This window comes from Wyeomyia smithii, chromosome 2 (assembly GCF_029784165.1).
Source record: "Wyeomyia smithii strain HCP4-BCI-WySm-NY-G18 chromosome 2, ASM2978416v1, whole genome shotgun sequence".
Taxonomy (NCBI): domain Eukaryota; kingdom Metazoa; phylum Arthropoda; class Insecta; order Diptera; family Culicidae; genus Wyeomyia; species Wyeomyia smithii.
The window spans coordinates 193,549,102-193,564,171 of NC_073695.1; the positions used below are offsets into that span (position 1 = coordinate 193,549,102).

General features: G+C 42.6%; 1 protein-coding gene across 4 annotated transcripts; it reads right to left on the bottom strand.

The window, feature by feature from the left end:
- Positions 1–236: 236 nt before the first annotated feature.
- Positions 237–6,884, bottom strand: LOC129723696 (protein mahjong). Of its 4 annotated transcripts, XR_008727798.1 has the most exons (8): positions 6,301–6,884; positions 4,356–6,020; positions 3,708–4,207; positions 2,523–3,646; positions 2,170–2,460; positions 1,466–2,111; positions 736–1,126; positions 237–667 (listed from the first exon to the last, which is right to left on the bottom strand). XR_008727798.1 is itself a non-coding variant. In XM_055678059.1 (7 exons), exons 1-7 carry the CDS (start codon positions 6,417–6,419, stop codon positions 825–827), a joined length of 4,638 nt encoding a protein of 1,545 aa, XP_055534034.1. In that variant the 5' UTR covers positions 6,420–6,884; the 3' UTR covers positions 237–824. The 4 variants fall into 4 exon arrangements, 3 of the variants coding, with proteins under 3 accessions (XP_055534034.1, XP_055534035.1, XP_055534033.1); XM_055678059.1 differs by having other exon boundaries at positions 237–1,126; positions 3,708–4,198; XM_055678060.1 differs by having other exon boundaries at positions 237–1,024.
- Between the last annotated feature and the right edge of the window lie 8,186 nt (positions 6,885–15,070).

The window sequence follows — 15,070 nt, forward strand, 5'->3', positions numbered from 1 at the left end:
CAGTGTCTAAAACCGAACTAGGTACGACGGAAAATTAATACGTCAATTAAAATGCACTCCCAACCTGGCCCTCGGTTCAATTCATAGAGGCAAATGCACAGATTTCAAACGAAGGTAATTTGCGTGAACGAAACCGTAACATTCAATCTATGTGATATTAATCCAACTTTGCAAATTTGAAACTTATTTCCAAAATATACTAGAGTTTTTCGGACGAATCGATTGCGGAGTCAAAATTATTCAAATATCTTTTTATTTTTCAGTTTAAAATTATTGTAAATGTACAAGAAACTTCTTTCAACACACATATAATTTATATGGACTATACCCCTGGTGCCGCTCGGAAAAAAGGAACCCTGACGGTTGAAAATAATGTCGGCATTAAGAAAAGAGATATGAAACAAACAATTCAGTAAAACAGCCGAGCGGTATAATCGCGGCAAAACAAAGTAGCAAAATAGAAATAATTTGCTGCTGTTTTATACCTAAACAATTGTAATTTCGTAACAATTAATATATCTGCCTATCATGTTAGCTTGGCTTTAGAAGATTTTTTGGCAATATTAGATACAAATATGTGCAATTTCGCTCAAGCATATCCTGACATGTTGTGGTTCCGGGCTGTTCCTTCCAGCTACTGGAAAGAATGGATGCCTGCTGTTCCAGACTTGGTGACAACGTACAGACGCTAGATAGATAAATGCAGTACCAAAGCTTTAAAAAAATATAACTCACTTTTCTGTTGGCTGCTAGATGATGGTGCGCCTTCTGACCCACGTATCAATTGATCTCAGTACTTTATGCCTCGAGCACTTTCAACTCCTCTATAACAACAAGAAATCCTCCAGATCGGAGGTTGTAGTCCAGGAAGAAGCGTCTTCCTCATCCACGTCATCGTCGTTATTGTTGCCACCATCGTCATCTTCAGCATCGTCATTATCATCGTCACCACCGTCCCCGGCACCGTCATCGTCGTCGTCGTTATCGTCGTCATCGTCGTCGTCCTCACTGGACGAGGAGGAACCTGGTTGGAAAATATCATCTTCATCATCGAGTACATTGATACGCATTCCCCGTCTCCGCCGACGACGCTGACCACCGTTTTCTCCGCGAGCGCCGTGAAATACTGGAATGGGCAGAATGAGGGGGAATTTTGTGCACCGATAAAGAAAAGCGAGCCAGTCAAACAGTTTCAAACATCTACCATCATACAAACTTGCGTAAAACGGTACGCATCTAGCAAAATTTGCTGATTTAGTTTATCGAACATTTGAGGGATTTGAGTTTTGGAAACGAAACAAGAGCGTATCCAATAAGGGGGTATTGACAAACCTACCAAACAGAAACAAATTGACCGATTCCAACACAAGCTGTTTTCAGGCGCTCTCACACTACTACATTTTGTCTCGCATTCACTCTTCCGATATCACATTCACTCATGGACGATGATGAAGAAGCTACTTACCGACTGACTCCGTCTCCGACATGGAATTGTCCTCGGAGTTTTCCATCTCCTCTTCCTCCTCTTCGGCATCGTCTTCGGTATTCTTTTTGCGGCCCACACTGTAGATCCGTACCACTGATTCCTGTACCGAGTTGTAACCGCCCTGGTTTTCGACAATCGCAATCTGGCTACCGTAGAGATTGATAGCCAAATCGTATATGTTTCGCTTAACATCTACCGTCGAAATGCTCGAATAATCGTATCCGTCTAGTACCTTGAAGCTGGATTCGAAAAACACATTGTCCGAGTTCGGTTCCGTCTCCAGTTCCGGACAGATACCATATATCACATTCTGAGGAGAAAATTTGACGTAGCACTGATCCAACGCTGGAACCGTTCGCAGAAGGTGGAATGTACGCAGGTCCCACACCTCGGTGTTGGAAACGATTTCCAACCCATTGGGATGGAAAACCCCAGATATGGTTTGGTTCAGCTTATCGAACTTATGAATCTCCTTACCGGACGAGACATCCCACAGTACACCATCAGACAAGATAAGTTCGTCCGTCGGACAGAATGTGGCACGATTCTTCGAATACTGATTATAGATATTCGGCACCAGTGATAGAATCTTTTGCCCCGTGTTAATATCATAAATTGTCGCCACCTAGGAGAGAGAAAATAAAAATTCAAGTAGAACAAACATCTTTAACAACCTTTGTTACCTCTCCTGTCGTTGCTAGCACTTTGTCCTGCATGATATTGGGGAACTCCAAGTACTCTTCCTCGTCCCATTGCAGCTTGTGCGAGAAGCGATTGTTTTCGATGTTCCACAACACGGACATCGGCGAGCGCCAGGCACAAGATGTCAACAGTAGCCGACCGTCCTTACTGCACTTGATAGAATTCAGATAGGATTCGTGGCACGAATAGCTGAATTCCTCGTTGCTATCGCTCAGATTAAAGATTTTCACTTCTCCACTGTGCGAACCCGTGATTAGCTTCGTGGCGCATGGCTGCAAAAACAACAAACCAAAAGTGATTGTTTTTTACAACCAACTAAACTAACAACACTTACCGTAAAATCACAACACGTAAAGAAGAAGTCCGAATCCTGCGGCCGCAGCACTCGTGAGGCGGAGAAATTTGAATGGACCAATCTCCGGTCAAACCGCCGAGACGAAAAGCCAGCATGTCTTTTGAAGAACCGTGCCGCAAAGTTCATGCTCATTCCAGAGGCCCGATTCGGTCGGGGATCTGGGCACTTGTGTGGGACGAACAGATCGAACTGCGGACAGGTTGACATCGGGTGCTTGCACAACGCGTGTTGATTGGTGAGGTACTCGGTAATGATAGTGTCCAGCGTTACCGTACAGCCAACTGGATCCTGTGCAGTTGTTTTGGAAGACGTCGAAGCGGGAACGAGAAACGACGCGGTATCGATGGTGGCCGATATTTGCTTCTGCAGCGATCGCTGCTGACTATTACTAGACAATGAGGAAAAAGGAGTGTTTAGATTGTTGCTGTTACCGTGGGAAGAGCTACCTCCGACGGGCCCTCCAGCACTGACGCTAGCTATGTTTGTCTTTTTAATCAATTTTATCGGTGTAAACGGTTCCATGGGGTTTGGTTCCAGGGCTGTCACCGCCGCAGTGCCAGCACTGCCCAACAAATCAGTTTGACGCGCCTGGTGAGGATCTCCATTAGCATTGTTCAAGCCGTTTCCTTCGGAACTAGCCGCTGCTAGTGCAGCTTGTAAATTTGCCTGAGCAGTTGAGTGATTGAAAACGGCTTCCGTTGTTTTACTACGTATCCGTGCCCGTTGTATCATACTTGCGTTAGGTGACCGGAAAGTGAATGGCGAGTGATGTAAGTTTCGACCAATGTTTGTCACCTGCGCATTCTGCTGCTGCAGTGTGGTGGGTATTGTAATGTTAGCTTCTTTCACTAGTGAAGCGGCAGTTTCTGTTAAGCCTCGTGCCACAAGATGTTGATAGATTAACTGAAATAGTTGTTGCTCATTGAATTGTATTTTGGTCTGGGCTACCACATTCGCCTTGTGAATATCCGCTAGCGAAGTGTCAAGCTGATTGTTGAACGTTTTAGCTTTACCGGAAACACGTTCCATCAGCTCCAAGGCATACTTCTGGAATTGCACGTGTTCCGCACGTTTTTCCTGTAGAATAGGATCGCGCATTAGACCTGTGAAACAAAAATGAAATATTTTTATAGAATAATTTCAAGAAAACATAGCCAAAATTACTTTGCAGTTGCCCATTTACAAACAGTGGTAGTTTTCCGATAATTTGCTGCACTGTCTCTGATCTCGCCAGACCAGCCAGCGCTCGACATGCCATTCCCCGTATACAATCTGCATCGGTTATCGGCGTTTTCACACACATCAATGACAGTAGAACTATGATTCCATTGTTGGAACGCACACTTTCCCACACTTTTTGCAAAAGTTCTTCTGAATTTTTATTCGGCATCCTTTTCTTCGCAGAGCCAAACCTAGCCAGTGAACCACTGGGCCGATGAATCGGAGCACAGACCGTATTTACCAGCACCGCCAGGGCGGATTTTTGAACTTCAGCATCAGCTACAATTTCACCTTCCGCTGCTCCTAGCACGATGTTGATTCCAGCAGCCGATCCTTCGTCAGGAAACTCTATTCGCTCACAGAACACAGCATGGACTCGTGGAATCACGCAGCTCACATTCAGCACGTCCAACGCGGCGCGCACCGTCTCGGCACTGCAAGAACTAAAGCTTCATTAGAATATTTCGATGATAAAATAAAGGAACTCATTCACGTTTTAATCAAAATGTGTCAATTTCGAAACCGATACTTCAAAAATGTTAAGCATTAGAAAACCAACACAAAAAATCAAGTCAAAAGCACTAAACTCACCGTCCACTGTAATTCCATTCGTAGGCTAAAGCGATAATGCGCAGCAACAGATTCACACCACCCAGAGTCAAAAACTCATCAACCGGTGTCCAGGGAGCTTTCATCGGGAGTAGCTCTTGAAGTGTCTTGATTTGTTCACTAATAACTTCTGGTGAATTTTTAACCGATTTAAAAACTGGTTGTGCCAGAGTTCCAGTAGGACATTGCTGTCGAGTCACCTGACTGTACTTGTAGTACAGATGATTTTCGAAGTATTTTTTCAACGCAACACACACGTGACGAACGACTTGCCGAGCCGCACACTCTTCGTCATCATTCAAATTATAGTCATCCGCTGGCAGAAGAATCGGCAAAACGGCAATCACATTGTACAGCTTCCGAAGACCATCCTGCTTGTCGAACTCGTCCATCATTGTTTTAAACTGACAGCTGAGACCAAAAAACATGGTGGCGTGACATCGACCAGAATCATGAGAGCATCCCAACAGCCACAAGGCATATGAAACCAGCTCAGTGATAATTTTCTGCGGCATCAGACAAATCCGTTCCATAGCATCCTCACAATAGGCCAGATAGTAAAAGGCAATCGATACGCCAGTGGCAGCTAAACTGGGCCGAGGAACTTTCAGCAACCGTTCCAGGCCGCCATTGGCGATAAATTCTAGTGAAAACTTTTTATGACATAGCAACGAAGCCAAATACTTTAGTGCCTCGAAAGCTAGACATGTGTCTTTTGCGTCCAAATTCTCTATGTACCGGAAGATCAAACTCATAGCATTATGCTCGAAAACGTGCGGCAAAAACTCTTGATATTCTCCCATCGGTGTCAAGTATCGTAAGATCAACATTTGGCTGGTCGCAATTGTTGCCGGATAAATGGGAATCATATTTCTATGTGTCGATTTGCTCTGACCATTATCTTGTGTGTTTTGACTATTTTCGTTTTGAAATAAAGCATTCAAATTTGACATCGGGTTGGGACCGTTTGTGACTACAAATTCACCGTCCACTTCTGAAGGTCCTAAATGAGCAAAAGGACGAGATATGTGATCGTCAGCTCTATCCACTATCATGGAATCACCAGCTGTAGATTTCGCACTAATAACAGCTGCTTCCCCTTGGAACATCCTCTGGAAAGCAGTGCTACTTGTTCCTTCACCTGCCTCCAATAGACGATCACGGTTCCTATGCGCTAGTTGCAACACATGCAACCTCCTCAACATTATTGGTAATAGGCGAATGTTTTGTTCACGAAAACTAACGGCAATTTCCTGTACCTCCATCGCTGCTCCCAAAAGGCCCGTGGCGTAGCTTTGCAACGGTTCCGGGCTTGATTCAGCCCAGCCATACAACCTCGTAATCAAGTGATCGAACTCAGCCTGAAAGACTGCCGAAGTTTCCAGTCCCGGCATAATGACCAATATCAGCCGACATGCCGCTATGTTCAGAGGTTGTGAGCACTGTTGAACATTTTGTCGAGTGAAAAAGTTATCTCGGAGATAATCGTTTACCAGTCGGGTCATGAAGTGATCTTTGCGGAATAAGGTTTTTAGCATGCGACCCAGCTCACTGTTTGGGTCCGTTCGGGAGGGATGTCGTTCATCGAAAGGATCCGGATCTTTGCGCATGTACACTTCGGTTTCTTCCTCGAAAATTTCCGCCAATCTGTAAAAATACACATTTGTATTATTTTTAATACAGTAGGTATGTCAATTACACAATTTTTTCAGGACTTAATATAATTATGTATTTTATTGCTCATAGTAACCTCAAATAAAATAAAAAATGTTCAAATTATTTAACTGTCGATGTTCAAAGTATGGCTAAAACTTAGGTCTGGAATAATTCTATTGCTGCGTGCTGAAAATTCCGCACCTTTCTTACGCTTATAAACGTATCTTTCAATTCTCGTTTGTTCTGCAAGCAAACCGTACTACATCATTACCTCGTGACAATCGGTTCCGGGTCGTAGCCGGGAATGCTGTGCCGTTCCTCCCACAACTGAAATATGCGGGCCAGATCGCGACCACGCAATACTTCGGCTTGATCCGATGGCGATGCCATTGCGTCCTAATATACGCAATTGGTTGCAATTATTAGCTCTTTCGTGTTGTAACTGGACTTTCGTCGAAGATGCACACAAAATTCCTTTGCGCTCCGCACGTAACAGACGTCGATGGCGTTTTCCAACTTTTGACAGCGAATTTTCTACGCACAACAAAATGCGGATGAATGCTCCTCGCGCTGCTTCTAACCTCAACCAAACGATCTGTTATGCACTAAATTCACGCAAGATGTCAAGACGTCGCGCCAGGGGCAAAATTTTTACTGAAATTTCAAGCGAGTTCTCATAGCTTTGAGTAAAGCAGCTATTGTAACTGTTGTAGGATCTGTTGAGCCAGATATTACCGATAAATTTGCGGTTTAAGCAGATCTTTTTTATACATAAAAACACACGTTTCAGAAAAAATGGTAGAGTACTGATGTTAATAAAGCGATGCACTTCGACTTTCCTTTCTCTACCAGCGGCACATTGACAGTTCCGAAAACCATACCGAAAGTGAACTTTTCCGAGTGTTCATGTGCTATAAAACGTATAAAACCCGAACACGACTCCATCGTCAACGGAACAGTACGCCACAGGGGTGTTACTCACAAGTACACTACTTTCATAAACTACAACAGGAGTTTTGTTAGGGCAGGGACCATTCGAGTGCTTCAAAATATATAACGAAATAGTGGGACCTTCTCGAGATAGATGGCGATTCCGGTCGATTGGTTGATCTATATTTTATAAACATCTTCTTTCGTTCATTAGAAAGAAATAAAACAAACGCTCACGGTGTTAACACATACATAAGACATACGTAATACTCAGGAAGGAATCTTCCAAAAAAGTTGGTACAAAATGAACTACTCGAATGGTACCACACTCTGAATAAAATCACTGTTTGAGTTGTTTTTGAGGGCAGTGTACCTGCGTAGTCCTGCATTTGACTCGTTCCTGCTTGAAAAATGCTGCATTGATTTTGTAAATAACTTTTTGACAGTTCCTTATGGGATTTTCTTTGGGACTCGAGGAAGCCGAGAAAAAGAAAACGTGTACCAGAAAAAAAAACGCCAATCCTATGTACGTGGGTTTAACGTGTTTACACATACATAACACTAGCGATTATTTCTTGGTACATATGGGTATCCCTAGTTAGTCCCATACTGCTCAACATATAATGAACAGAATTCACTTTCTTCATTTCAGCTCTACTCGAGACTTAAAAAAATCTTTTAATAGGCTGACCAGGCGTACCGTTTTGAACGGGACAAACCCGTTTTTCGACTATTTTTAACCGTCCCGTCTTTTTGCCATTTTGTACCGTTTTTAGATACTCCTTGAAAAATTGTTAAATAAAGCCACATAAAGCTTTGTATTGAAATATTCCTAAATAGCAGTTTTTTATTATCATCGAAGTAAACTGCATTTTCTAAGCAAAATGTGATTTTTAAAAATTTTCTATCGCTGTCTTTCAATTTTGGAATCGCGAATTAAAACTGCTCGATATCTGCTCGAAATCGCTACAATGACAGTTCACCCATATACCAATTGTCATTGTAGCGATTTTAGAACGATTTTTATTCAAATCGAAAGACAATGATATAGAATTTTAAAAAACCACGTTTCGCTCAGAAAATTACACTCTTTTAGCTGATATATAAAATTCCAAAAGCCGTGAAAAGCTAAACAACCCAATTGCTGTCAAAAAGCCTGCAGTGAATGCGAAACTTTTATTTTCTTTTACTGGCTTGGAAGTTAATTTAGTCCTGTGCGAATTGTGTGATTTATTTACGGATAGTATCTTACAAAATGAGTTTTTAATTTCCAGTAGCGAGTAATTCAAAATAGAATATTTTTTTCGATTTGTTCAACCGCGGTACAGTAAAGCAAGAGCGAATTAAGAGGCAAACAAACCGAATTTAATGTGCGTGACTGAGCTGTCGGAAAGCTCTATCCAGTTTTTTACGCACCATAACGGCGGGTGCTATAGTGATTCAAGAAATTTCAGCATATTGATGATCTATTCTTCTGTCATTGAGTTGTATAATTGATATAATTGATCGAACATTCAAATATTTTGATCGCATTTAATTAACTATTAGACAAGTAGATCTGTCATAGATGAACAAAAAAAAAGGTCTGTTAAAACCTATTCATTACTGCACTACACGATTGCTATCAACATAATAAATATGTCTTACAAACCCAAACATTTTTATCATAAAAGTTCAAAAACAACTAACATGGGCACATTCGTTGTTTTGCTTTCGTCTCGATTAGACGCAAATTGTTCATCTCCGTTTGAGTTTGCAAAATAACAATACACGAGTTATCGTACGGGTGTTTTTTTGTCGATTATTTCTTGTGCTGCGCGATAACAATAGCCGGTAGTTTATCGGCAGAAACATCTTCTGCACACTGGTAGGGGCAGGCTACCCCGCCAGTGATCCGATACGCAGCTGATATATCAGCAAGAATAATTCTCCCGCACCGCTGTTACTGACTTAGACGTTCGGTGAAGTATTCACTTTAGAATTTTTATCATTATTATTAATAGTATTATTATTGTTATTATTATAATTATTATTACTATTATTATTATTATTATTATTATTACTATTATTATTATTATTATTATTATTATTATTATTATTATTATTATTATTATTACTATTGTTATTAGTATTAGTATTACTGCCTTTTTTTTAATTTTGATCCATTGTAGTTTGAAAAATAGTTTTTAAAATTTAATAGCAACTTTTTGACCCCCCCCCCCACATTCGAATATTTATCGTTTGTGTGCGGTAGAGCGTAACGCTCCCGCAAAATGGACGACATGCAGGTGCAACTATTCCTGGATGTGTAAACAACTGGGGAAGAGATTGAGATCTCCCCCATCAATTCCCCTCTACCTTCCCCGCTACCTAGCCCCGTACCAAGGGTACCGGCAACACGGGTGAAAGCTTACCCAGATGCTTCGAAAGGTCCGTTCGTAGTTTACTTCAGGCCCATAAAGAAGCCTCTAAATATAATTCAAATCGGCAAGGACCTGGCAAAACAGTTTTCGGACGTAACCGAAATTACAAAGGTTAAACCGAACAAACTGCGAGTTGTTGTGAGTAGCTTGAAGCAAGCAAACGCAATTGCTAGCTACGAGCTCTTCACGAGAGAGTACCGCGTGTACATCCCTGCCAAGGACGTGGAGATCGACGGTGTGGTTACCGAAGGAAGCCTCACGGTCGATGACATTTTGCGTCACGGGGTTGGCTGCTTCAAAAACCCCCTGATTCAAGATGTAAAGATACTGGATGTCAAGCAATTGCATTCAGTATCCATCGAAGAAGGGAAGAAGAAATTCTTCCCTTCGGATTCTTTCCGTGTAACATTCGCCGGATCCGCACTGCCGAACTACATCTCTTTGGACAGGGTTCGTCTGCCTGTACGCCTGTTCGTACCGCGGGTCATGCATTGCCAAAACTGCAAGCAGTTAGGTCATACAGCCACCTACTGCTGCAACAAGGCACGCTGCAGCAAGTGCGGAGGCAATCATGCTGAGACCGCTTGCAGTGAGGATACTGAAAAGTGTCTTTACTGCGAGGGAACTCGGCATGACCTTTCGGCGTGTCCCGCGTACAAACAGCGCGAGGAAAAAATAAAGCGTTCCCTCAAGGAACGATCAAAGCGCTCTTTCGCAGAAATGCTGAAGAGTGCTGAGCCACCCTCGACAGAAAACATCTTTTCCTTTTTGCCAACCGATGAGGGTACATCTGACGATCCCGTCGAAGGGTGTTCTTATGCCATGCCAGAAGGATCTAGGAAGAGGAGAATGATCAACTCTCCTAATCTTTCTCGCAAAGGTCGCAAGATAACCCCTAGCGGAATGACCAATAAGCCAACACAAAAAGGAAGCGGTGAAGAAAAACCGAAGCAAGTACCTCCCGGTTTTAATTTTAAATCAAACCAGGAGTACCCACCGCTTCCTGGGGCACCAAAAACCCCTCGGGCACCCATTTCTCGATCAGAAGATAAAATAGAAACAGGGTTCATAAAATTTTCTGATATTGTGGACTGGATATTTAAAACATTCAACATACCAGATCCCCTACAAAATATTCTTCTTGCCCTTCTTCCTACAGTGAAAACCTTTTTGATGCAACTAGCAGCAACTTGGCCCCTCATTTCAGCTATCATATCTTTCGATGACTAATACGGCGAAAGAGGTTAGGAATTTTATCACTGTATTACAGTGGAATTGCAGAAGTATCATCCCCAAATTCGATCTATTTTCTCATTTAATAAATACATACAATTGTGACGCATTTGCGCTCTGTGAAACCTTTCTCAATTCAAACGATCAACTCAATTTCCACGATTTTAACATTATTCGTCGAGATCGAGACTCACACGGTGGAGGGGTACTTTTAGGGATTAAAAAGTGCTATTCCTTCTTCCGAATCGACCTCCCCTCGATCTCGAATATTGAAGTCGTTGCCATTCAAACGAATATGGATGGAAAAGACCTATGCCTTGTTTCGTTATATATGCCTCCATCCGCGCGGATTGAACAGAAACATCTCACTGATATAGCAGAGTTGCTTCCCGCGCCTTTTTTGATATTGGGAGATTTTAATTCTCACTGTTCGCTATGGGGGTCGCTGTACGACGACAACCGATCTTCTTTAATCTGTAACTTGATCGACGACTTCAATATGACAGTTTTGAATACTGGGGAAGCGACACGTGTACCTAATCCTCCAGCACGTGAAAGCGTGCTTGACCTATCCCTCTGCTCGACATCACTAGCGCTAGATTGCCGGTGGAAAGTAATCAACGATCCCCACGGTAGTGATCATCTTCCAATCGTTATATCAATTGCTAATGGTTCAACTCCCCCGAACCCAATCAATATTTCCTACGACCTTACACGTAATATTGATTGGAAGTGTTATGAGTCTATTATAGCGCAATCTATCGAGACTCACGAGGAACTTCCTCCGGAGGAAGAATACGCGTTCTTAGCTGGCTTGATAATCGACGCCGCGACTCAAGCTCAGACGAAACCGATACCCGGGGTAACGATTAGACAGCGCCCTCCCAACAAATGGTGGGACAAAGAGTGCTCTGAGCTGTACGCGCGAAGGTCCGCGGCGTATAAGGACTACCGGGAGTACGGCACTGTCAACCTGCTTCGAAAGTACGAGGCACTGGGCAGGCAGATGAAGAGCTTAGTAAAGGCGAAAAAACGCGGGTACTGGTGGCGGTTCGTAAACGCGTTGTCCAGGGAAACAGCGATGAGCACTCTTTGGGATACCGCCAGGCGCATGCGGAACCGTGACGTTTCGAATGAAAGCGAGGAGTATTCAGATCGCTGGATACTCGATTTTGCCAAAAAGGTCTGTCCAGACTCTGTACCGGAACAGAAAACCTTTCGCGACGCGTTATTAGTAACTACGGAAAAGCCTCCATTTTCGATGTTGGAATTTTCAATGGCTCTCCTGTCGTGCAACAATAAGGCTCCAGGGTTAGATAGAATAAAATTCAACCTGTTGAAGAACCTACCCGACTCTGCAAAAAGACGCTTGTTGAATTTATTCAACAAGTTTCTTGAGCTAAATATTGTTCCGCATGACTGGAGGGAGGTAAAAGTCATTGCTATTCGGAAACCCGGGAAACCTGCCTCTGATCACAATTCATATAGGCCGATTGCGATGCTCTCTTGCCTCCGGAAATTAATGGAGAAAATGATCCTCTTACGGTTAGACAAATGGGTCGAAACAAACGGGTTACTTTCAGATACTCAATTTGGCTTTCGCCGGGGCAAAGGGACGAACGATTGCCTAGCGTTGCTTTCTACTGAAATTCAACTAGCCTTTGCTCGAAAAGAGCAAATGGCTTCTGCGTTCATGGATATTAAGGGGGCTTTTGACTCTGTCTCTGTAGAAGTCTTAAGCGCGAAACTTCATTCGCAGGGACTTTCACCATATTTGAATAACTTTTTGCTCAATTTGTTGTCAGAAAAGCATATGTATTTCTCACATGGCGATTCGACAACTTCCCGAATTAGTTACATGGGCCTCCCCCAGGGCTCATGTTTAAGTCCTGTCTTATATAATTTTTACGTCAATGACATCGATGAATGTCTTGCAAATTCATGCACGCTAAGGCAACTTGCAGACGATAGCGTTGTATCCATTACTGGTGGCAAGGCTAGCGACCTGCAAGGACCATTGCAAGATACCTTAGACAATTTGTCTGAATGGGCTCTTAAGCTGGGTATCGAATTCTCTCCGGAGAAAACTGAGCTGGTCGTTTTTTCTAGGAAGCATAACCCAGCTAAGCTGCAGCTCCTACTAACGGGTAAAACGATCTCTCAGGTTTTAGTCGCTAAATATCTCGGGGTCTGGTTCGACTCCAAATGCACCTGGGCTTGTCATATTAGGTATCTGACACAAAAATGCCAACAGAGGATTAATTTTCTTCGTACGATTACCGGAACTTGGTGGGGTGCTCACCCAGGAGACCTTCTAAGGTTATACCAAACAACGATATTGTCAGTTCTTGAGTACGGCTGTTTCTGCTTTCGCTCCGCCGCGAACACGCACATTATAAAATTAGAGAGAATACAATATCGTTGTTTGCGTATTGCCTTGGGTTGCATGCAGTCGACCCATACGATGAGTCTTGAAGTGCTAGCGGGTATTCTTCCGTTGAAACATCGTTTTTGGAATCTCTCTTACCGGTTGCTAATTCGATGCACAGTTATGAACCCATTAGTAATTGAAAATTTCGAGAGGTTGGTCGACCTTCAATCTCAATCCAGATTTATGACTTTATATTTTGACTATATGGCTCAAGATATTAATCCTTCTTCATACGATTCCTCCAATGTCGCACTTTTAGCTACTTCTAATAATGCTATATTCTTCGACACCACCATGAAACAAGACATTTCTGGTATCCCGGATCAATTGCGACCCCAAGAGATCCCTAAGATTTTTTCCAATAAGTTTAAACATGTTAGTTATGATAAAAGCTTTTACACTGACGGATCTAATCTAGATGAGTCCACTGGCTTCGGTGTTTTCCACGAAAATTTTACCGCCTCCTACAAACTCGATGCTCCTGCTTCCGTGTACGTCGCAGAACTTGCTGCTATTCAGTACTCTCTTGGAATCATCGAAACCCTACCCATAGACCACTACTTCATCTTCACAGATAGTCTCAGTGCCATTGAGGCTCTGCGATCAATGAAGCCTGTGAAGCACACCCCGTATTTCCTGGGGAAAATACGGCGGTTTTTAAGTGCTTTAACAGATAAAAATTACCGGGTTACCTTAGCGTGGGTCCCTTCTCATTGCTCGATTCCGGGTAACGAAAAGGCTGACTCTTTAGCTAAGGTGGGTGCTATTGACGGCGATATTTATGAAAGACCAATTGCTTTTGATGAATTTTATAGCATTTTGCGTCAGAGAACACTCAACAGTTGGCAATCATCATGGAACTCAGATGAACTGGGACGGTGGCTACATTCCATTTTTCCTAAGGTATCGACGAAAGCATGGTTCAAGGGGTTGGATGTAGGTCGGGACTTCATTCGCGTGATGTCCAGACTTATGTCCAATCACTATACGTTAAACACGCATCTCTTTCGTATAGGGCTTGTAGACAGTAATCACTGCGTTTGTGGCGATGGCTACCATGACATCGAGCATGTTGTTTGGTCGTGTACCGAATACTGTGGTGTTAGGTCTGAGCTTATAGATTCCCTTCGGGCCCGAGGAAAACAACCGAACGTACCCGTTAGAGACATTCTGGGAAGCGGTGATCTCCAGTACATGACACAGCTATACGTGTTCATAAAACACGCTGGTATTAAAATATGAAACTCTTCTATCTATTTGTTAGATTACCATTCCCGCTACACGCTGAAAGAAGATGATACACTAAGCTGGAGACACCCAAACGAAGACTCGGCATCTTCATGTTCACGCAGACACCTCAGTCCAAACTGCTCAAATAGAACATCACTGCTTAGCCATGTACAAATAAATAAATCGTATAACTCAATATAGTTGAAATCAAAATTGTAACTCCCCTCCTCTCACCTTAAATCCCCACTAGCTCGTAGTCGGCCGCGAGAATAAAGAAAAGGCCTCCCTCTTTTCCCTGCTAATTTAGAATTTAAAAACAAATGTACTTGGCTCAGTTAAACATAAATTGTATCGTGCCGTGTCAAATAAACTATTTAAAAAAAAAAAAAAAAACTAACATGGGCAATATTACGCAAGAAGCGGAATGTATATATATTTTTTTTTTGTTCACACAACACAAAGGAATGTAGGTATATATTGACAGGCGCACAACTGGGCGCATGGCTCTGTTGCGCGCAACTTGTTTGATGGTCTGCGGATTTCAAAAAAGAACTGCAATATAACCCGAAAAAAAAATTTACGATGTATTTTGCGGTGAGAACAGTAAACGGACAATGTTTTTTATTGTAACCATAAAAAACACGGTATTTTTACAGTTAGCTTGCAAACGATTGTTGCCATTACCATGTTTTAACAACGTTTTTTGTTGTTGAATCTACCATCGACAATACTTTTACCATGAAAAACATTGTCAGTGACTTCTGAATGTATGGGAAAAATGCCTGAAAAAATGC